General features: G+C 36.0%; 2 protein-coding genes across 7 annotated transcripts in view; one reads left to right on the forward strand and one right to left on the reverse strand.

The window, feature by feature from the left end:
* akt3a (v-akt murine thymoma viral oncogene homolog 3a) overlaps positions 1 to 19860 on the forward strand; it is a 96784-nt gene extending 76924 nt beyond the window's left edge. For all 5 annotated transcript variants that reach the window (XM_058796208.1, XM_058796209.1, XM_058796211.1 and 2 more), the window contains 5 exons: positions 17 to 145; positions 12716 to 12930; positions 13481 to 13568; positions 14344 to 14446; positions 15889 to 19860. In XM_058796208.1, coding sequence (XP_058652191.1) covers positions 17 to 145; positions 12716 to 12930; positions 13481 to 13568; positions 14344 to 14446; positions 15889 to 15974 — 621 coding nt within the window. In that variant the 3' untranslated portion in view covers positions 15975 to 19860. The remainder of the gene's footprint in view (positions 1 to 16; positions 146 to 12715; positions 12931 to 13480; positions 13569 to 14343; positions 14447 to 15888) is intronic.
* Positions 19861 to 20247: 387 nt separating this feature from the next.
* sdccag8 (SHH signaling and ciliogenesis regulator sdccag8) overlaps positions 20248 to 24588 on the reverse strand; it is a 42628-nt gene continuing 38287 nt past the window's right edge. For both annotated transcript variants that reach the window (XM_058796207.1, XM_058796206.1), the window contains 2 exons: positions 22034 to 22160; positions 20248 to 20545 (listed from right to left, as the gene is read on the reverse strand). In XM_058796207.1, coding sequence (XP_058652190.1) covers positions 20507 to 20545; positions 22034 to 22160 — 166 coding nt within the window. In that variant the 3' untranslated portion in view covers positions 20248 to 20506. The remainder of the gene's footprint in view (positions 20546 to 22033; positions 22161 to 24588) is intronic.

Raw genomic sequence — 24588 nt, forward strand, 5'->3', positions numbered from 1 at the left:
TTTCTTTTCTGCCCAGCTGGAGAACTTAATGCTTGATAAAGATGGTCACATCAAAATTACAGACTTTGGCCTCTGCAAGGAAGGAATCACTGATGCTGCTACCATGAAGACCTTCTGTGGGACGCCAGAGTATCTGGCACCAGAGGTAAAGAAACTCCTGATCATTAACAAAACCTGCAACTATCCCAAAAACTGTCAGAGGTAATCAATGGAGCATATGCAGGAGACCATGAACATGCCCATCGGTTTTTAAATGACAAATTTATGATTTCAGATCATATCATGAGAGTCTTGTTATGGCTTGAATGATTAAATGGTCCTATTACAATATTTAGTTACAGCTGTCATGACATGGAGTGCCTTGCATGCGAGTTTGAAGTAATATTTTACAATACAAATTTAACCTCTTGCTTTCTATGTGATTTAGAGCAAAAAACAAACACTGCAATGATAATAATAATCAAGCTCTTAAACTACAGTGATATTGAATTAAGATGTGTCTTGCACAGCTTGTTTGGTAAAAGATACAGAAATGATCTGGAGCTTCCTACAGTACGCTGAACTGTACATCAGTGAACTGTTCAAGATCTAGAAGCTTCTAATTTCTGGGAAGCCTCTATAAAATACATTATTCAAATGTTCCTAATGCATTCACACTGACAAATGTAATACAATCTGGTGTATGTTCTTAAAAATAATTGTAGCAAACAGTGATTACAAATAATTAGAATCACTGTTTAATATGTAGCAATACTTGTCATATATAAGTTACAATTATTTAAAAGATTGAACTGATTATAAAATGTATTACAAATAAATAAACAAATGATAAAAAATGCTGTAAATAAAATATTATGAATACATATAAATGCACGTGTTATGCTCACCAAGGCTGCATTTATTTGATCAAAAAATACAGAAAAAAAGCAGTAATATTGTGGAATATTACTACAATTTTAAATAACTGGTTATATTTTGATATATAAATATAAAATGTAATTTATTCCTGTTATTCCCCAGAGCTGAATTTTTACCATCATTACTCCAGTCTTCAGTGCCACACGATCCTTCAGAAATCATTCTAAGATGCTGATTTGGTGTTCAAGAAAATTTTATGACGTTGTGCTGTTTAATATTTTTGTGGAAACCATGATACATTTTTTTTTCAGGATTCTTTGATGAATATAATGATCAAATGAACATATACAGTGGGTACGGAAAGTATTCAGACCCCCTTAAATTTTTCACTCTTTGTTATATTGCAGCCATTTGCTAAAATCATTTAAGTTCATTTTTTTTCCCCTCATTAATGTACACACAGCACCCCATATTGACAGAAAAACACAGAATTGTTGACATTTTTGCAGATTTATTAAAAAAGAAAAACTGAAATATCACATGGTCCTAAGTATTCAGACCCTTTGCTCAGTATTTAGTAGAAGCACCCTTTTGATCTAATACAGCCATGAGTCTTTTTGGGAAAGATGCAACAAGTTTTTCACACCTGGATTTGGGGATCCTCTGCCATTCCTCCTTGCAGATCCTCTCCAGTTCTGTCAGGTTGGATGGTAAATGTTGCTGGACAGCCATATTTAGGTCTCTCCAGAGATGCTCAATTGGGTTTAAGTCAGGGCTCTGGCTGGGCCATTCAAGAACAGTCACGGAGTTGTTGTGAAGCCACTCCTTCGTTATTTTAGCTGTGTGCTTAGGGTCATTGTCTTGTTGGAAGGTAAACCTTCGGCCCAGTCTGAGGTCCTGAGCACTCTGGAGAAGGTTTTCGTCCAGGATATCCCTGTACTTGGCCGCATTCATCTTTCCCTCGATTGCAACCAGTCGTCCTGTCCCTGCAGCTGAAAAACACCCCACAGCATGATGCTGCCACCACCATGCTTCACTGTTGGGACTGTATTGGACAGGTGATGAGCAGTGCCTGGTTTTCCACACATACCGCTTAGAATTAAGGCCAAAAAGTTCTATCTTGGTCTCATCAGACCAGAGAATCTTATTCAGGTGTTTTATAGCAAACTCCATGCGGGCTTTCATGTGTCTTGCACTGAGGAGAGGCTTCCGTCGGGCCACTCTGCCATAAAGCCCCGACTGGTGGAGGGCTGCAGTGATGGTTGACTTTCTACAACTTTCTCCCATCTCCCGACTGCATCTCTGGAGCTCAGCCACAGTGATCTTTGGGTTCTTCTTTACCTCTCTCACCAAGGCTCTTCTCCCCTGATAGCTCAGTTTGGCCGGACGGCCAGCTCTAGGAAGGGTTCTGGTCGTCCCAAACGTCTTCCATTTAAGGATTATGGAGGCCACTGTGCTCTTAGGAACCTTAAGTGCAGCAGAAATTTTTTTGTAACCTTGGCCAGATCTGTGCCTTGCCACAATTCTGTCTCTGAGCTCTTCAGCCAGTACCTTTGACCTCATGATTCTCATTTGCTCTGACATGCACTGTGAGCTGTAAGGTCTTATATAGACAGGTGTGTGGCTTTCCTAATCAAGTCCAATCAGTATAATCAAACACAGCTGGACTCAAATGAAGGTGTAGAACCATCTCAAGGATGATCAGAAGAAATGGACAGCACCGGAGTTAAATATACGAGTGTCACAGCAAAGGGTCTGAATACTTAGGACCATGTGATATTTCAGTTTTTCTTTTTTAATAAATCTGCAAAAATGTCAACAATTCTGTGTTTTTCTGTCAATATGGCGTGCTGTGTGTACATTAATGAGGAAAAAAAATGAAATTAAATGATTTTAGCAAATGGCTGCAATATAACAAAGAGTGAAAAATTTAAGGGGGTCTGAATACTTTCCGTACCCACTGTATATGTATGTACACACACACACACACACACACACACACACACACACACATCTATATCTATCTATCTATATATATGTGTGTATATGTGTGTGTATATATATACACATATACATATGTATACACATATACATATGTATATGTGTATATATATATATATATATATATATATATATATATATATATATATATATATATATATATATATATATATATACACATACACATACACACACACACACACACACACACACACACACACACACACACATATATATATATATGTATATGTGTGTGTGTATATATGTATATATATGAATATGTGTAGTTGACATAGCTAGTAAAAAATGCTTTTTTTGTAAAATACCTTTTTGAAGAAGAAATGCATATATTTATTTAGTGTGAAGTCTGGTCTTTGAGAAAATATGAAGGGTCCCTAACTTCATCAATTCTTTCATTGTTTTCTTTCTTCTTTTTTTCCCTTTTTTACATTTTTACTGAACTGTACCATAAATTTGTCCTATGGTGTGACAGCAAATATTAAGAAAAAAACCTTCTAATTAACATAATTTTTTCCCCATGGCTTGTTGGACAATTTCAACACAAACTTTGTCAACAAGACAAACTTTGCTGTCATCTGTTCAAAACTGCTGAAAATTAAACCATTTTAAGTTGAGTTATATTTGTATCTCCCCTATTGCAATACTTTTTTTTTAAGATATTTTGAGATAAAAACAAATCTGTGGTTCTTTTATGTGTCACACCATAGGACTTTATGTCACACTAAAGGACATAAATGGTAGTTATTAAAGTATTTCTATTTAATTTTGAATGTCAAATGAGAAAGAAAGTTTAATTTTGATACAAACAATATCAACATGTTTTTTTAAACCAAAACAAAATTTTCATCAACAAAATTCAGTCTCGTAGTCAATCAGCATGTTACTGAAACTCTTCTAGCCCCCCTGCTGCATGTGCGGCACAGCTAAATATGATAGATATTTATGATACAGCTAAATATTATTGATGTATGATTGAAACTATATTCATTAAGATTGATGAATGATCGAATAAGATTGATTGAATGATTTTTTAAAAACTATATAGCTACTCTTTTTAAGGCATGATTTTGATTCTACTTACTTTCTGCATCGTTCTCGTAGGATCTCCTCCCTTCTGGTGGATCCCTGATCATTTTCTGTCTATATTTCCACGTCCTCTCTCTTCCACTAATTTTTCTCGAAACAAAAGTATCACAAAACAAAGTATCACATTTTATACTTATTTTCATGACACTTTATAACAGTACAAGTTTTCTGCAAAAACATCAGAAAATAGTTTAATTATTGTTATTATTTCATTTAAGAATAAAAAAAATGAAGAAAAAAAATAAAACAAAAAGGAGTTAAACCAATCTTATTTAATTATTTCAAATGCTTTTTAAAGAGACCTTGTCCTCTGGTGTAACATCTTTGTCCTGTGGCGTGACAGTACAGGCGTCACACCGGAGGACATTTTCTGTCACACCAGAGGACGGTTTCAGCCTTTTGTGTCAATTATTGACCTTGCTATTCCAAGCTAACCTGTCATTAGCAGTTTGCAAGGCACATTTGCATAATTATCCTTCAACTAATTAAAGTTTTCTCTGGAATTGCCGAGATAAAATCAAGATATGGTGTCACACCATAGGACATGGTTTGTTCCTAGACAAAAAATGTTCCTACACTTTCAGAAATATATGGATGAAAAAAATGATTGCCATTTACTAAAATAGACACTTGTACAATTATGCCGGAGGTAATTTATTAATATTTTTATGCTTTTCTTTTTAATTTATAAAAGTTGTAATTCATTGAACCATGCTTGAGACAGTCACACCATAGGACAATTTTGACATTTGGCTCAAAAATGTAAAAAAATGTAATAACACTGCAGCTTTTGTAATAACAGTTCCATGTAGGACAAAGAAATGTTTAATGATTTACAGCATTTTAAATAACGACAATATTAATATATGTATATGTGTATATATATATATATGTGTATATATATATATATATATATATATATATATATATATATATATATATATATATATATATATATACACACACACACACACACACACACACACACACACACACACACACACACACTGCCGGTCAAGTTTGGGATCAGTAAGATTTTTAATGTATTTTAAATAAGTTTCTGATGCTCATCAAGGCTGCGTTTATTTGATCAAAAATACAGAAAATTATTACGATGTAAAACAACGTTCTCCTATTTGAATATACATTAAAAATCAAATTTATTTCTGTGATCAAAACTGAATTTTTCAGCATCATTACTCCATTATTCAGTGTCACATGAACCTTCAGAAATCATTCTAATATACTGATTTATTATCAGTGTTGGAAACAGTTGTGTTGCCTGTGATACTTTTTTTCAGGATTCTTTGATGAATAAAAAGTTAAAAAGAACAGCATTTATTTGAAATAAAATCTTTTGTAACAATATACACTACTGTTAAAAAGTTTGGGCTCAGTAACTTTTTTTCTTTTTTTTTTGAAAGAAATTAATACTTTTATTCAGCAAGGATGTGTTAAATTAATAAAAAGTGATAGCATATATTTACATTGTTAGAAAATATTTATATTTTGAATAAATGCTGTTCTTTTTAACTTGTTATTCATCAAAGAATCCTGAAAAAAAGAATCACAGGTTCCAAAAAAATATTTGGCGGTACAACTGTTTCCAACATTGATAATTCTAATAATAAATCAGCATATTAGAATGATTTCTAAAGGTTCATGTTACACTTACGAATGGAGTAACATCTGATGAAAATTCAGCTTTGCATCACAGGAATAAAATATATTTTAAAGTATATTAAAATAAAAACCATTATTTTATATTGTAATAACATTTTGCAGTATTACTGTTTTTTTCTGTATTTTTGATCAAATAAATGCAGTCTTGATGAGCATAAGAGATTTCTGTTCTTATATATATATATATATATATATATATATATATATATATATATACACACTACCGCTCAAAAGTTTGGGATCAGTAAGACTTGTTTTTTAAAGAGTATATACACTGTGTGCTAGGGATGTAACGATTAACCGCGAGCCGGTTGAAAATCGATTCAAATATGTGACGATTCAAATCGGTTGAGATGCGAAACAAATCGCGATTCAATTAGGGTAGTTTATATGAATGCATGTCTGAGGGGAACTTACTGTCTTTAGAAAAGTTTAGATGGTATTTTTCTTCTCATCTTGCCTCTGTATAATGCATATTAAAGTTCATAAGTTCATAAACTGCTTTGTTTACAGCGGAAACCAAGGAAACGCTTAAAGCGCCACCTGCTGGCAGAGAGTGAATCTGTGTCTCATTCAGCTCGTCTGCTGTTTCTATGTATAATTTCACAAAACTGAAGTCATACCATTCCGTTTTTGCTTCAAATTTCGAAATTATACAGTCTAATTTAGGTTAAAACTGCTCCTGCTGCATGTATGCAGCATCTTTGTTTGGATCATGATTAAAATGCAGTGGTTGCCTCTAATTTTAAATGGAAAGAGCACAGACAAAGCCTTATTTAGTTTTTATGAAGAGATTTCTTTTATTTATGTTACTTATTTGATTTGATTTGGGGCTTGTTTTAAAATTTCAATTTAGTTGTTATTTACATTTACATTATATTTACATTTTGTTATTTAGCAGACGCTTTTATCCAAAGTGACTTACAAATGAGGACAATAGAAGCAATCAAAACCAACAAAAGAGCAATAATATGCAAGTGCTATATTAGTATATTATTATAGTGTTATATTTCAATTTCACAAAGAAACGTGCAGCATTTTGTCCAAGCAATAATAAAAGAACATATTTAATTTATAATTTGTCTTAAATCTAATTTTCTTAAAAAAAAAATCGTGAATCGAATCGAATCGTGAAATCAAAATCGCAAATCGAATCGAATCGTGAGTTGAGTGAATCGTTACATCCCTACTGTGTGCAGAATTATTAGGCAAGTTGATATTCTGGTCATATTTGTTTTTTCCAAGAACATTTTACCAATTCCAAACCACATCAATCTTAGTAACTACTATCAATTTTGTATTTAATCATTTATAAGTGATATATAATTGCCCATGAAGGCTGAAAGTTAAAAACTCCTTATTTCAGGTGTGCTGAATTATTAGGCAGGTTTTCTTTTACAGATAAAATGAGCCAAAAATGAGATTGAACTCAAGAATAAAAGTAAAACAATTATTAAATGCCCATGAGAAGGATGCAATACTAATGCAATAATATAATTAGCAAAGTTAAGGCATGACCATTGGGCAGCGAAATGCTCATTGGGTCAGCACGGTCAGAAAAAACAGGTGGAGAAGAAAAGACACATGTTAACTGCAAAAGAATTAGGAATTAATGTCAAGAATTAGGTGAGAAACCATCAAGAACCATTTAGTCTCCAGCACCATCATTTTCCAGAACTGCAACCTTCCTGGAGTCTCCAGAAGTGGAATGTGTCAGGTTCTCAGAGACTTTGCTTGGGTAAAAAATTATTTTAAATGACTCTCACCCAATAAGAATAACATGCTGAAGTGTTGTGAAATACACAAAGACTGATTTTTTTATAGGCTTTATGGACAGATAAGTTGAGAGTGACTCTTGAAGGACCAGCATCACATCCTCTTGTACCACTGTTTGAAGAATTTATCTTCCAGAATCTGGCAGTAAGTTTTAGGAGCTCATTTTTAATCAATCCTGCAAGACAGATTTTTCAGGATAGGAGATGAACTAAAATGAGCTCCTAAAACTTACTGCCAGATTCTGGAAGATAAATTCTTCAAACAGTGGTACAAGAGGATGTGATGCTGGTCCTTCAAGAGTCACTCTCAACTTATCTGTCCATAAAGCCTATAAAAAAATCAGTCTTTGTGTATTTCACAACACTTCAGCATGTTATTCTTATTAAGTGAGGGCCATTTTAAATAATTTTTTACCCAAGCAAAGTCTCTGAGAACCTGACACATTCCACTTCTGGAGACTCCAGGAAGGTTGCAGTTCTGGAAAATGATGGTGCTGGAGACTAAATGGTTCCTGATGGTTTCTCACCTAATTCTTCACCTTAATTCTTAATTCTTTTGCAGTTAACATGTGTCTTTTCTTCTCCACCTGTTTTTTCTGACCTTGCTGACCCAATGAGCATTTCGCTGCCCAATGGTCATGCCTTAACTTTGCTAATTCTATTATTGCATTAGTATTGCATCCTTCTCATGGGCATTTAATAATTTTTTTAACTTTTATTCTTGAGTTCAATCTCTTTTTTGGCTCATTTTATCTGTAAAGGAAAACCTGCCTAATAATTCTGCACACCTGAAATAAGAAGTTTCTGACTATCAGCCTTCATGGACAATTATATATCACTTATAAATTATTAAATACAAAATCAATAGTAGTTATTAAGATTGATGTGGTTTGGTATTGGTAAAATGTTCTTGGAAAAAATATGACCAGAATATCAACTTGCCTAATAATTCTGCACACAGTGTATATAAAGTATGTATGTATGTATGTATATATATATATATATATATATATATATATATATATATATATGTATGTATGTATGTATGTGTGTGTGTGTGTGTGTGTGTGTGTGTGTGTGTGTGTGTGTGTGTGTGTGTGTGTGTGTGTATTTATCATGGTATAAAAAATGTATCATTGTTTCCAAAACGTTTTTGTGGATATATTAAAATAGAAAATATAATCTTTTATAACATTACTGTTAGTTTTGATCAATTTAATACATCCTTGCAGAATAAATGTATTAATTTATTTCCTCCTTCTGACCCCAAATGTTTGAATGGCAGTGTATCGAATGAATCCTGTATTAATATATTAATACCATTGTTATCCATTATATGTATAGGCTTCATAGAAAGTGTTGTAAATGTTAGATATTTATATCAGTAATATAAATGCAGCCTGTTAAACCAGACCACAGATCATGTCTTTTAAATAGCAAAAGTAATTATCACTTTTATTTTCTTTGAACAGTAGTTTGCTGTTCGACCTTCTGTCCAACCAGAGGTGTGCACGGTGCCCAGATTGCAGTGGCTAAATCCATATTTATAGACAGGAGGGGGGAGCGGGCAGGGGGCGGCAGCGGGAGTGAAGGGGGGGATATAGATTCCACTCGAAAAAGTACGGAAGACAATTTGGCGCAACATTTTGTTTTGCTCAGCCTGGCCGCTGTGCCAGGAGATGATTTGAGTGTTGGTTATTTTTCACAAGAGTATGTGATTGCACAAAAAAGTACATGCTAAACAGAGGCAGATGGTGGCAGATGGGGAAGGTTGGAAGAAGGTGGCTGGGAAACCTGGAAATCTATACTGCCGTACTGGTGTAAAAATAACAGAGCACAGCCTGAGCCAAGTTCTGGAGATGCAAAGTAGAGGGGGATTAGAGAGAGAGAGAGAGAGAAAAAGAAGAAAGAGAGAGAGTGTGAAAGATATTTCGAGGAAAAAAAGATTTTCTTTTAGGGTTACAGAAGTGAAATTGGAATAGTTTCGCTTAAATTTGGCCCTCACCAAATGTTTTAAGTACTAATGAGAATGAATGAAGATACATTTACAGAAATACTTCTCTAATAACAGTTCGCTTTCACAAGCTGTATGTCATCTGTCATTGAGTTCTCATCTATCACATCTTTAGCATTTTGTAATTGCAGCATTTCTACAGCATGTTTGCAACCAATAAAACACATTATCGCTAGTTTCCAGGTGTGATTCCGAGGACATTAGCTTTTTGTAAATGAGCCTACAGAACGAGTGTTTGTCAGCGTGCAGGTGTGGCTAGCATTCGTCTTTCTGAAGGATGCGTACAGGTGCTTAGCAGCAGGTAAGCGTGCATACGGCGATCCGTGCATGTTTACAGTATGCGCGCATATATTTGTATGCACTTTGCACACCCCTATCTGTGTGCATGTGCGCAAGCGTCCTCGTGTAGCCCGGCCAAAGTGGGATAAGCTCATGGAGGCTGTCTGTTCCACTGCCCTGCTGGGGAACTGGGCTGGTGGAGCCACAGGCTCTCTGTCCCATCCCTTCTAGGCCAGCCTTGCCAAGGGCCCAGTCCTGGGAGCAGCAGCCCTGCCACATGGCTGTCCGAGCAGGGGCCTGTTCCTCCCCTGCGGCCGCTCCTCCTCGCCTGTGGCTCTGGAACAGGGAGACCCCAACTGGCTCTGTGTGCATTAATCGCATCCCCGCCTGCAGCCGAGCTGCTCACGTACACTCCCAGGACAAACAGCACAATCCGCCCATACGCGCTGCGCACACACATGAACGGTGTCCTCGTCCTCGCTTGCGCTCCTGTTTGCTTCCAGAACACACGGTTCTGTCCAGTCCTGGACTTAGACGTGCAAAAACACACATTCTGTCCATGTAGTTTAAACACACTTTAACTCTCACTTATTATTTAGCTGTGGTAAAATTACTGTAACGCACATGAACTTCTGCAATGGAAATGATAAAGGATACATTCAGTTTATTTTTAAGCGATTAGTTTTAGATGAAACTTAATGCATGTGAACTTCACTGTATGAAGCAGCTGCAACGGAAATATGGTAAAAGATAACCATGTTCAGTAAATAATGCAATTAATTATTATTTATAATTACAATAAATAATAAGTAATATAGTTCAAATAAACAATGCAAAAAGTACCGTTCAGCACATTTGATATAACCTTTATTTATTCTCTCAAATAACATACCAACCGTTTAAAAGTTTGGTGCTGACAAGTTGATGTTTTTAAAAGAAGTCTGTTAAGCTCATCAAGGCTGCATTTATTTGATAAAAATACAGTAAAAACAGTAGGTCACACTTTATTTTAAGGTCCAATTCTCGTTATTAACAAACCATTAACTATGACTTTTGCCTAATTTGCTGCTTATTAATAGTAAGTAAGGTAGTTGTTAAGTTTACGTACTGGGTAGGATTAGGGATGAAGATTTAGTGCTTTACAAGTACTAATAAAAAGCAAATGTTAATAATAGGCATGCTAATAAACATCTAGTTAATAGTGAGAATTGGTCCCCTATACTAAAGTGTTACCAAACAGTAATATTGTGAAATAATATTACAATTTAAAAGGACTGTTTTCTATTTGAATATATTTTAAAATGTAATGTATTCCTGCGATGCAAAGCTGAATTTTCAGCAGCCATTTCCTTCAGAAATCATTCTAATATGCTGATTTGGTACTCTTTTTTTAATTATTATCAATGTTGATGGTTTTTGTTTGATTTTTATGGAAACTGTGATTCTGTGATAAATAGAAAGTTAAAAACAGCATTTATTTGAAATAGATGTATTTTTTTACATTATAAATGGCTCTTATTGTTAATTTAATGTCCTTGCTGAGTAAAAAATAAACTTATAGATCTCAAACTATTGAATGTTAAGTGTAGTACCATTGAGAAGATTTGCTCTGACATTTATAAGTGGAGTAGTCATATACACCCATCTCACTGTATGGAGGTTGTCAGCCCTGCGTTCACACGTGGACGTTCACATTGTGCTCCAAAACCAGACAGAGTAATGAATGCTGCTGTTGACTCATGCAGGTCTGCCTGTTTTTAAAGATCAGAGAGGAGACATCATTATAACACCACTCTGAGCATATGCTTAACTGGCTGTATGCCAGCCAGCCTTGTCATTAGTCAGACGTATTAATCACGACTCTCCGCTCTGAAGAGCTCCTCTACATCGCACGCTAACTCTAGCCGCCTTGTTTCCGCCACATAGACTTATAAGAGCTACCGGTAAGGTGTGTATGAGCATCCTCGGTAATTGGGGCCCGGGACGCTTGCCCAAAAGCATAGCTTTGATCCAACGATATCAGGCTTTTAGGACTGTGCTTCCAGGTTCCAACTGTATCCTGTGCTGGATCTTTGACCTGATGCGCCGGTGCAGAATGAATGTTTAAACGCTTTTATCAGTCTAGCGCTGATGGGCCGAAGAGACGGAGCTGGCTCACGCTGACATGGGTTTGGTGATGAGAAGCACTACAATAAGAGTGTGTGAAGTGCTGCCATTATCAGCCACTGAAATTCATCTATTAGCACTGATGTTCCTGACTGCCATTCATTTAGGTACTCTTATCTGTGATGACTCTTATGGAGATGAAATTGATTCAGTGTTATGTTACACATGAGCAACTTATTCTGAAATATATTTGTCAAGCTCGTCATAGGATTGCGCATCATTCGAAATTGAATCGAGAATGCCTTTAAAACTACAGTTCAGTTCCTGAATTTGAAGTGAGGTAGCAAACAGGATTAATTTTATTTATTTATTTTAATTAAAGTAACTAGTGTAACTAGAAAAGAGGCATTTGTCAAGACAAACTTTGATGTTTTGGGGAGAACGCTGTCTTTTTTATAGGTTTATAGGCCTTATGAATGGATAGAAATGGATGGATAGATGGTTAGATTAATGGATGTATGGATATGGATAAATGGATTTTAGAATGCATTACCAGTGTTGAATGTAGTAAAATTGCAAGGCATTAAAATACCTCTTTCTGTCATCAAAATTCCAATTCGGCTTCCTGTGGGGTGTGTCCAATTCAATCAAATTCACATTCGTTGTGACACTGGTGCTGAGCCATCCATAATTTTAAGGTTTTTGAGTGTTTATACAGTAATGATTTAATGTCAAACAGGTTTACACTAACATATTTAACATTTAATAATGAGATTTTTTTATTTCTGTACAAAGTGTCCTGACACATTTTTGGATCCACCCGTGTACATGTTTTGATATTTCTTGGGTTGCTTTTGTGCAGGAATGTTTTCAAATGTGTGTTTGTTCTCAGGTGCTGGAGGACAATGATTACGGCCGTGCGGTGGACTGGTGGGGTCTCGGTGTGGTCATGTATGAGATGATGTGTGGCCGACTGCCTTTCTACAATCAGGACCATGAGAAGCTCTTTGAGCTCATCCTAATGGAGGACATCAAGTTCCCCAGGACCCTCTCTGCTGATGCCAAGTCCCTACTGTCAGGCCTGCTCATCAAAGATCCCAATAAGAGGTCAGTCATAACAATATTGATCTGTATGGTCTATGTTCTTAATACATTTCAACTGGTGTTTCTTTATCTCACTTCTAAATACTTCTAAATACAGCACTTGTTGTAAGATCACACCTTGTCTTGTGATCTTCACAAGGGTTCACACAAAACAAGGGGAGTCTGCTTTTAGCTATTATGCTGCCCGCAGTTGGAACCAGCTTCCAGGAGAGATCAGATGTGCTAAAGCATTAGCCACATTTAAATCCAGACTCAAAACTCATCTGTTTAGCCGTGCATTTGTTAAATGAGCACTGTGCTACGTACGAACTGAGTGCACCATGTATAATCATTTTCTATTCTTAACTGTTTTAAATTCTTTTTAAATCAATTTTTATATCTTGTTTTTATTATTTTTTAATTCCTTGTTTTTTTTTTATGACTTTTTCACTTCCTTTTATGTAAAGCACTTTGAATTACCACTGTGTATGAAATGTGCTATATAAATAAACTTGCCTTGCCTTGCCTTGTGACTACAGTAAATACATGTCGCTACCTTTTGTTTTCCTGTCAGACTTGGTGGAGGTCCGGATGATGCTAAAGAAATTATGCGACATAGTTTCTTTGCTGGAATTGACTGGCAGGATGTCTATGATAAAAAGGTAATTCAGAATTTTACTGTCTTGCCTTCACCACTACACATGAAGATCCATTTAAAAAAAAAATTAAAAATTATGTTGACCTGGGCTGCGTTTCCCAAAAGCATCGTAAGCCTAAGTAGATTGTAGATCCATTGCCACCAAAGGTCTCTACGATCAACTTAGCTTACAATGCTTTTGAGAAACGCACCCCTTAATATTAAAGTTCATCTCTACAGCAGAGTTACAACAGAATGTCTTTAAAAACTGACTTTTTTCTTGTAATTACAACAGTTTCTTGTAATTGTGACTTAATGTTTCACAACTTCATCTTTATATATCATAATTTGATTTTCCAGGTCAGAAACAGGCTTTTTAAAGATAATAAAAGTGGCATTTAATTTTATTTCAACCTCTATATATGTGGAAAAGCCAAAGTTTATTAGCCACTGATGCCATTGTAGAAAAGTCAGATATCATTTTTCACCATTTTAATTCATTCACCTCTCTTTTTGTGCAACTTTAATTCAAATTTGAGTAAAACTTTAAAATTGCAGACAACCAAAATACTTTTAATGGTACATGTTAAGACAGAGGTTATGTGTGACTTGATGCACTAATAGGTCACTGTCACTTGAACAGCCTTCACAAATCGCACAATGGTTGGCAGAGGAGGCACGGTTCAGAGGCGTTAGATTGAGCCCTCCAGCTCTCCATACTATATGCAGTGTCAGATCTGCACAAACAGGTGTTCTGTGTTTTTTTTTTGTTTTTTCATCCCCCTCTCTTCCTTCCTCAGCTGATACCTCCCTTCAAGCCTCAGGTGTCGTCAGAGACAGATACCAGATATTTCGATGAAGAGTTCACAGCTCAGACGATTACAATAACCCCTCCTGAAAAATGTGAGTTTGTCTGTTTGTTGTTTATCTCTGCATACATTGACAATTCTGTAATGACACAAAAGTGTATTCAAGAAAACATGCATGATGTTGTGCTGACTTAATTATCTTCTCAGTCATAAGGCGTACGCTTTTTGGCACAAATCTCGATCACCTGAAAACTATGGGTGTTACTTTTTTGTTCACACACAATTATTAAGAAGGTTTGTAAAGAAGTTGCCTGGTTATATCCATGAATTATTCTTGAAGTGTTATCTGATTTTCATCTCGCATACATCTATAGACTAATATATATTTTAGGATGTTAAAATGTTTCAAACAGAGTTACTGCACAAGTAGCAGAAAGTATTTTCATAGTAACCAAAATAATTTTTAAAGTTATACAATTTTATCAATGTCTGAGATTTCGGCAATCTGCAATATTCGTGTGATACTGAAGGCTGTAGTAATGATGCTGAAAATTCAGCTTTGCATCTCAGGAATAAATTACATTTGTACATATATTAAATTAGAAAAAAGTTATTATAAATTGTAATAATATTTCACATTATTACAAATTTTCCTGTATTTGTAATCAAATAATTGCAGGCTTTAGAGACCTTCAGATAACATAAATAATCTTACTGACCCCAGACGTATTAACGGTAGTGTATACTTGACCTTTTATCTAATTATACATAAACTTTTGTTGTACAAAGTCATTTAAAACCAACATGAATAATAAATACATTTCTACATATTTGTTACGTGTTTTTTTCAATCCCTACCTAGAAGATTAGCAACAGTGTTGGATTTCTCACATTTGTACACTACGTGACTGTGGACCAAAGACTCAAATCTTAAAAAAAAAAAACATCCTTATAAGCCTTTCCATCTGAGCCGTGTCGTTTTCAGAAATCTCTTTTGGTCAGAAGAGCAGATTTTTTTTTTTTTTTTTTTACTGACTCGAGGTGATTGTAACAGAGGTAAACTTCTTTTTCCACCAGCAACCTTGATTGTGCACACATTTATTAAATGATATGCTAATGTAAAATATCCGAATGCTAAATTAAACCGGTTTTGTGAGTGTGAGGTGAAACAAGGCAGTAATATTTTCAATATCAATGCCAAAGCTTAAAGAAGGTCTTGTCGATATTTAGGATGTGTGGGACCAATTAAATCTTGTCTTCATAACCCTTTTAATAAAAGTAACAACCTTGTTTTTGCCTGCAAACTGTTAAGTCTTCCGCAGACTCCATATTCAACAGCTTGTTTCCTGTAAGTGTGTGGGTGCCAGTTTTTTTGGCATATTGCAGGCTTTTTTGTGACCCGATGGGAAGTGTAAAAGTGGCTCAGATAAAGTTTTCTTCACGGCTAACTGCAGAAAACATTTTATTTGCATGAGCCTGGTTGAAACTGACAGTCTAGCTGCTCCTGACCGATTGCTCCTGTGCTCCTCTCCGCAGTCGATGAAGATGGGATGGACTGCATGGACAACGAGCGACGGCCACACTTCCCCCAGTTCTCCTACTCCGCCAGCGGGAGAGAGTGAGCGCCACGCAGCCGACACTGCCTCATCCTCATCAAGGTTACCACTGGAACAAATTAGGTCTTCAGCTTCTAACAGCCCCGGCCCATTTGACCCTTCATCGTCCATCTTGGTTCTTTCATTTCTTTAGCTAGACCAAGGGAAACTTCTAATTTAGGGTGATGGGAATTTGCACGTGGGGTCGGGCCGAGGTCCAGCCCGCTCAAACGTCCTCACAGCTCCAGCCCAAAGGTTGGGTCATGATGGGAGAACTTTTGCTGTTTGTCTTTATTGTGTTTCTCTCTTTGATTTGAGATGTTGCTCCACATTCCTTATTCTGTGGGAACTAGTATCAAGGACACATCCATTAGTTCAGATAAATACATATAACTGCATGGCTAGAGATTCACATGGGTTTTGCGATTCCAGGTACACGTAGTATAACGACTCCAAACCGCTCCAGTCTCAGCTGCTTCTGTTGTTACTGTTTTTAAGGTTCACCTTCTGTCAAAACTGCCATAAACGGTTTACTCAGGCTTCACAGAGGACGTCTGTGTTCAGGACTAGCTTTACCCCTCATCGATCCACAACTCAGTATTCCTCCGTACAAAGCCCTGTGAACCTGAGCTATGCAGCGCTAAACTCTCACTAAAACTACCCGTTAGAAATGCTCACTCAAATGTATTCACCGAAGGCTTTGTTTCTTACATATCGCCCCCTGGGAAAAATGGCACGTTTGACTGATGTGGAGTGTTTTATGCAGCGATACACAACTGTGATGTACAGTTGGCGATCAGATTAAATTCCCCCAAAGGTTGTGAGAAAGCCTTTCCGCTAAACGCTGAATAGTTCAACAACAACAACAACAAAAAAAGAGCCAGCATTAATTGAAAAAATGACAGGAAGCACTTTTTTATTTTGTAAGAAAAAAATGTGATTGAGAAAATGTATTTAAGCGAATTTAATTTATTTTTTTCTTTTTGTTTGTTTGTCCTTGCGTTTATTAAGAGTGCTTTCTGAGTCTCTTTTATTGAATGAAATAAATGCACCTAAAAAGGCTTACGAATGTAGATGGGTCACTGCAAAGGCCTTCATCTGAACTGTTTTCTTATTACGCCAGTGTAGTGTTGTTCTCTTTTTTCTTCCCCAAAGGAATTTGACTATCCTCCTCAACATTGTGAGCGGTCTGAGTGATGCTGAAACGTGTTGCTTGTCTTTCCACCAATGAAAGGGCTGTAAAAGACCACACTGATTCATTCAGATGGGTCACTGTATGTTAAAGTTTGTAACAGAGCAGGACACGCACCCCATTGTGCTTTGCTTGACCTTTTAATGAGCATTTAAATAAGACACAGCACATTCTCGTTGTTGTTTTGAGACAGGACTGTGAACATTAATGAATCAGTTTGCTTTAAATTTTGCTTGTTTCAAACACTTCTGAGTGCTATTGTGCTTCGCTACATCTAATATCATGTTCACTTTCCTTCCTAAAATACGCCAGTCAGATATTAGCATAAAAATCCTTCGATAAACATTGAAATACTAGGATGTCTATATGAATTATGAGCAAAAAATGTTTCTGGTGGTTACAGACTTACAGGCTTGATGAAATAGTTGAGTTGAAATGGATCAAAGGGAAATATCTGGATTACCGAGTAATAGTTTGATATATGCAGTACATTTCCTGATAGTGTTTGGCAATAAAACCTGCTGTGTGTCTGTGGTGTTTGTTTTCTGAGTGTAAAGTTGGCTCTTGTGCATGTTGTTGTTGCGTTCAGCGTGTCAGTTTAATTTGGGCAGGAACGGCAAAATCTTTCATTTGTATTTGCCTTGGCACTTTTTGAGGAAATTTGGCCGAGTGCAGCCCCGAGGTATGAGGTTGGGGTGAGAATATGGACATTAGTGAAGAGGGAAGTGATATACGAGGAAGGAGCGAGTCTGGATGGTGTGTATATGAAATGTGACGTAGAACAAGGTCTGTTAGAGTGGGACGTCTGAACTGGGATTTCTTGCATGTTTGTTGAAGACCGACACAGATTTGATGACGGCTGGTTAAGGATGATTCAGAAAGTTTCTGTCCACCTCCCTCACGCCAAACTGAGCTTTCCGCCAAAATGCCTGCGTTGATTGTGAGCATTGTGAATTGTCCAATGGTGTAATGTGAGATGCTGTAGCATGGTACTGTTGCTCTATTGCCAGATTTGATTTCAGTCGAGCTTGAGGATGTTCTTGCGTTCAAACTGTGATGTCCAACCCAATAATGTTTTCTGACAGCACAGCGGTGGTACTGCGGGAAGATTCGCTGTCTGTGTCATTCTCTGTCTTCCAACTTGCACGTTTTCCTTTAGATCATTCCTCGTCTTTTTCCCCATTCCCTTTTCTTGTTTTATTTATTGTTTTTGAGAGAAAGTGAGACAAAAAGTTAAAGAACTACCTGATTTAATTTAATGGGCTTACACTGCTGACTGTTTAGTTTTTTTGGTGTTCGATTCTGTTTTATTACTTTTTTATTTATCAGTGAATAACTTGAATATTTTTCAACTATTTGTGTCTTGTTTTACATTTTCTGGTTAGGTAACATTTACAATTTATATTGAATAGGGAGATGGAAGCACTCAGTTTGTATTTTTTTTTTTTTTGCTCCTTTGTTTTTGCTTGTTCACTTCAGATTTGTGATTGTGCGGATTGTAAGTAGTAGGATTATTCAATCATACTGTGACGCTGTTCATCCAGTTCATTAACTTTAATATGCACTTGTGAGGGACCAAAGGGTTTTCCTCAAGACGTGGAGAGGCAGAGAACGATGATGTTCATTGGGGCGGTACCTTGCATGTGATGATAGTTTATTTAAACAGCAGAAGGGCCTTTGGCTTTGGCCAAATCAATCATACACTTTTGTAACTCCATATTTTAACACTTGGCTTTGTATCTGCCTGTTGTAGCACTTTCATACCCATTGCTCTTTTTATATAGCTCAGCATAAAAAAAAAAAAGGGTCCCTGCTTTGGAAAAAAAAAAAAAGAATAAAAGAAAATAAAACGAGAGGAAAAAAATACTTGAAAGCACAGATTCGCCCCTCATGGATCTCATGCTATTTTACTTTCCTGAGTGATTGTGCTCTGTAATATGTAACGGTGTGGATGCGGATAGACCTGAAATGCTGCCAGGAGACACAAGCTTTGCCTGGTGACACAGACAGACTAACATTTCCCAAGATTCCCTAATGCTCTAGTGTTGTAGAAAAGTTGAGCTGTACTGTTGTCACCACTTCAGAGTTTCAGAGGACAATAAAAACACACGTAAGCCCAACCTAAAGTCATTATTCCCTGAATACTGAACTAGTGTGAGGAAGGGACCCATGGAGACATGGGCGGCACGGGCTCCATCCCTCCTAAACGCACATCCGTGTGCACACTGCTGCTACTGTTTGTACTGTCTACAACAGACTTTCTCTATATCGCGCTCCTGGTAGTGTATTATGAATGAGCATGAATTGTAAAGTATTTATTTAAAAACAAAAAAAAGACAAATCTTAAAAAAACAAAAAAAACAACAACAAAAAAAAACATTTTATGTCCATGTAGCTTTAGAGTTTGTGACATTTCTTGACCTTGCTAGCTCTGTCATTAGATCCATGTTAAGAACTAGTCATGTGGTTAAGAATTTTACATGGAAGGGATTAACGAAAGAAAAAAAGAACTGTATTACCATCCATCATATTAAAAACAAAAACAAAGTTTATTTCCTTGAATACAGTATAGGGGCCCACGCGGATGCGGAAAGCTTATCTGCAAGAAACTGTTTTTGTACACTGTACATCCTAGTATTTTTACACGTAAATGTATATGATAGGGATGCACATTATTTTCCTTCTTACAGACTGCTTAAATAAAGCACTATGTCAATCTGCTTTGGCTTGAGTCGTGTCTCTGACTTATTTGCTCCAGACAAAACATTTATGATTCATCATAGCACACCTCAGAACCTGCTGATGGATTTACAACCTATATAGAAAATCAACATTCAGGGCTTAGGAAATAATTTTAGATTTTAAAGACAGTTTACAGAAAGTAAAAATACACTTTTGTATGTCCCCGTCATACAAAAAAAGAAAAGAAAAAGTGTTTTATATATAGAAAATTCTTATTTAATATTTTATATAATTTACTCATTTTAATTTTATGACAGGGATATATTTATATATATAAAATTATAAATAATCTTCATTTTATATAATTTACTCATTTAATTTGTGTTTTTTATGACGGGGATATATATAGAGAGAGAAAAACAGAGAGAGTTTTATTTTTTTAATTGGTATCTTTGATAAAATAAATACAAAAGACATATAACAAATTAAAAATACAAGATTCATTCACAGCTTTTCAATCATGTCCAGTTATGAAGCCACATTTCCTTGTATGCTTTTTATTTAAAATAAGTAAACTTTGACTTTTGACTCCTCTTATTGCATTTCATTGTGTAGTTATATGGAATGTGTCACAGTGATCGGTTCTCGCTTCATGACTGATCACATGACCTCATGGAGACGGCCCTCACACAGCCAGCGTGTCCATTCTCTTCTCAACATGCACCTGAGGAGACGGTGACACACACACACAGGACAGCCATAATGGAGACTCAATAAGAAACCCAGCACCACCATGTTGACAAGTACTGCAAACTACTCACTAATCATCTCAACAGAAGAAGAGGAATGAACCGCTCTTCTGTCTCATACAACACTTTCATTTATTTCAAACAGCCTAGCATAATTCCTAATTGGCCTTGTATAATGAGCTGTGAGCGCGAGCAGGACGCGGTCTGAGCGGTCAGCATGTGGGTGTTCTTACACAACTGCTCAGAGGGAGAGTCTGAATTACTAACTCGCTCTAATAACAAAACAACAGCATGGTAGTATTAACAGAGCCGAAAGCGGCGGCGCTTTGCGGAGCATCACTCCATTTGCAATAATCTCCAACGAATGTCAGCATTCGGCGATTCGCTGTCTGTTGCTGACGTGCCTCTAGCAGCAATCTGGATGAGCATCTGTGGGTGCCTAGTCTAGCGTGATGTGCAGCCATGGCTACCAGCTGCTGTGCTGCTTGTGTGCTCTACTCTCTCTCTCTCTATGGATGCAGGTCACATTTTACTACAAAATCTAAAGATTCAGAAGTAATTAAATTAAGCATAAATAAAATAAAACCTATTTTATCATCACTATATCTTTTAGGCATTTTTTTAAATGAAAATTTAAGTACATTTCCCCCCAAAATTCTTATTACAACAATGCATCCAGATATTTGACTTTATCATTATTCTGAATGGTGATCTTTATTGTATATATAAGGTATCAGAGGAAAAATAATTGATGCATTACAATTCTCTCTTTAATGATTCTGAGCTTTGTTTTTGCTTTTTGTTTTGAAGCTATAATTCTTGACATAAATAATTTATAAATATGTAATTGAAAAAAAAAAAAAATGGATCTTTTTTTTTGGAGCTTTGAATTGGATTGTGATTCCCAGAATTGGATTGGATCGAGAGGTGCCTAGAGATTTTATATATATATATATATATATATATATATATATATATATGTATATATAATTATTATTATTATTATTATTATTTATTTAATTTTTTAAAAATTTTCTTTTTTCACAATTCTCTTCTGGTTTTATTGCTTTCATACTATATTTTAGCTTTCGTGCTGTGATTTGTGCAGTTTTCTCCACTAGCTTTAGAACAGAACGTGGATAGATGACAAGGAATCTAAGGCAAAAGAAAGTGTTCAAATCATAAAACGGAATAGATTTGAACCTGCATCTGTTACATGAGCTCAGCATGTCAGAAAAGTACAGCTCTGGCATGTAATTAAAATGAATTAAAATATATTCATAATGATTTATTTTGGAGTAAAAGAAACAATATTGTTTTGCATTACAGTAATGAGACATGTTAAAGCTTCCATCCTTGAAGTAGGTCAAGCACTTTAAACCTTGATGTACCTTCAGGCAATCATCAGGTTTGATGTTAAAGAGCAAGCTGAGGTCTGAGTACAGTGTGTAACAGAGACTGACCTGGGCTTGCAGGTTGTGCATGTCGTGAGCGAGCTGCTGGCGCTCCTGCATGAGCTGCTTCTGTCGGCTGAGGAGCTGCAGCACCTGCTGAGAACTGGCCTGACAGTGCTGGTCCAGCTGCTGCAGTCTAACAAAACACACAAACACACACACGTTTGTTTTTGTGAAAAGTGGGGACTCTCCATAGGCGTAATGGTTTTTATACTGTACAAACTGTATGTGTTATTGCCCTACACCAACCCTACACCTAAACCTACCCCTTACAGGAAACTTTGTGCTATTTCAAATTTTCAATACACTCCATTCTGTGTGATTTATAAGCATTTTGAGGTGGGGACATGGGGTAATGTCCTGAAAAGTCACCTTCTCCTTGTAATACCTATGTCATACCCTTGTCATTATTTTAATTTATGTCCTCATTTGTCACAAAAACGCACACACACACAGATGAAAGGCACAGCAGACAGCTGAAAGAAACTTCTGAGTTATCACTGTACCAGATTGAGGTTTGACTGAGTTTCATAAATGCTCTCTTGGCCTTGACGTTTTTCAGCAGCATGTTCTGAATTTTGGGATGTTTGTCGAAATGACAGAATTGCTCAGACTTCAGAAAATGTGTCAAAATTTAGTTTGTTAAGAGCTCATTTTCACAAAGTGAACATTTAACAGATTATCATTATCTTAAAGAGACAGTGCAAAAATTTTAATTCTGCCATTATTTACAGTAAATTGTCATTTATTATATAAATTAAAACATGAGATTTTTTTTCTTTTAAAGCATAAAAAAAAATGTCTAGGCTTTCTTTTTCATTCATAGAAAGTAAATAGAAACTGGAGCTACTAATCTTCTTAAAGGACCATAAAAGCAGATTCTGCCATTGGCTGGACAAACAGATAGTCCCGCCCCCCACTCACACCATTGTCTGAATCACTGTTTCTGTGTCAAACATTCAAACAGTGATGTTCTGACAACAGTCTTTCCAGTGACATGCCTGTATAAAAGTCCAAGATTGCATCGTTTTCACAACTCATAACATTCAAAATTGTTTTATTGAGTTATAGAGTCAATTGAAAGTCTTTTGGAAAGATTTTTTGTCAGCTGAAGAATAAGTTGTTAAACATTAGAACAATCCACATTTTTATTAGTGTCGGAAATGAAATATGGTGCTACCCTCACTATTGTCCATTTTATATATATATATATATATATATATAAAAACCCCATCAAATTTAGTATCTGTCTAAATATGTTGAAAATAGGGTAAGCAACATTAAAAAATGACAATGTTTCAGAAAGTCAATGCGCTTCTGTACAGGATTCTAAAAGGAATGAATGCATGAGTTTGAACAGGCTTCCAGCTTCTCCTGTTGACTGGAGCCGGAGCCATTTTCAAGCTTTTCTTTTCTCTCTGTCTGGTGTGACGATAATCGTCATTCACCTCTGATTCCTTAAATCCCATCTTATTTGGGAGTTTGTGCAGAATAGTTTGTCTGCCTGCGCTAGACAGCTTGTTCCTGTCCTCAGGCCTCAGTCAAGCGCTGTTGTTCTTTTGTCTCCCTCGCCCTCATCCTCTTTCTTTCCTTTCATTTCTCTGCTGGCCTTCCTGGTGTGAGCTGGACAGGGCTGATCACAGGGCTGTGGTGGGCATCCTGTCCCATGCTCAGGCCCTGCTGTGTAGGGAGCTGGCGCCACTGCTGCCGCCCACCTCCAGAGTCTGGCAGCGCTTTGACACTGGCCCTAACCTCCTCCACACACTACTTAGCTCCAAATGTTCTTCTGTATTAGTGCACCCATCCAAACCTTTATCTACCATTTCTGCTGTTCTTCAGGTCTTTCAGAAAGTACCATTCATCTGCTGTTGTTTACCACAACGAGAAATAAATAAGAAATAGAAGAATAAGAGAAACTTCAGAAGGGAGAGCTGCAAGAACATGTCCAGTGTGCCATCTGCTTTTTTGACACAGGGTTTATTTTTCTTCTCGAAATACATGAGTTTTATTGTTCGAGACTGATTCAATATTAGTAAAAAAACAATCATTAATATGCAGAAATACAGACTCTAATCACTCAAAGTTAATATGTATAAACTGTGTGCAGACATACGGTATGACTTATGAGTTACTGTATATGAAATGAGTTGTATACTGTATGTGACTGACATCTATGACTCTGCTAATGATTTCTGAAAGAAAAAAGAAAAAAAAAAATGCAGGGAGCTTAGATCCAAATACATGAATTTACAGCCCTCTCACCACAAAAGTAAATGATTGAAATCCATTTTAAAAATTAAAAATGAACACTTGTATGTAAAAATGAAATTATGAATATTATTAATTGTTAACTTAGTACAATCATCATAATAGCAACAGCAGTAATAATAATAATACTTCATTTTTTAAATAATTATTAATTTTGTGTACAAAATAATCACATTCATAGTCTATGAAGCCTATGTTTGTAAGTTACCTACACTACCGATCAAAAGGTTAGGGTTTAAAAAAACAAAAACACTTATTTATGCATTAAATTGATCAAAATTGAAAGTAAAGACATT

Source organism: Onychostoma macrolepis, chromosome 13 (assembly GCF_012432095.1).
Source record: "Onychostoma macrolepis isolate SWU-2019 chromosome 13, ASM1243209v1, whole genome shotgun sequence".
NCBI lineage: Eukaryota > Metazoa > Chordata > Actinopteri > Cypriniformes > Cyprinidae > Onychostoma > Onychostoma macrolepis.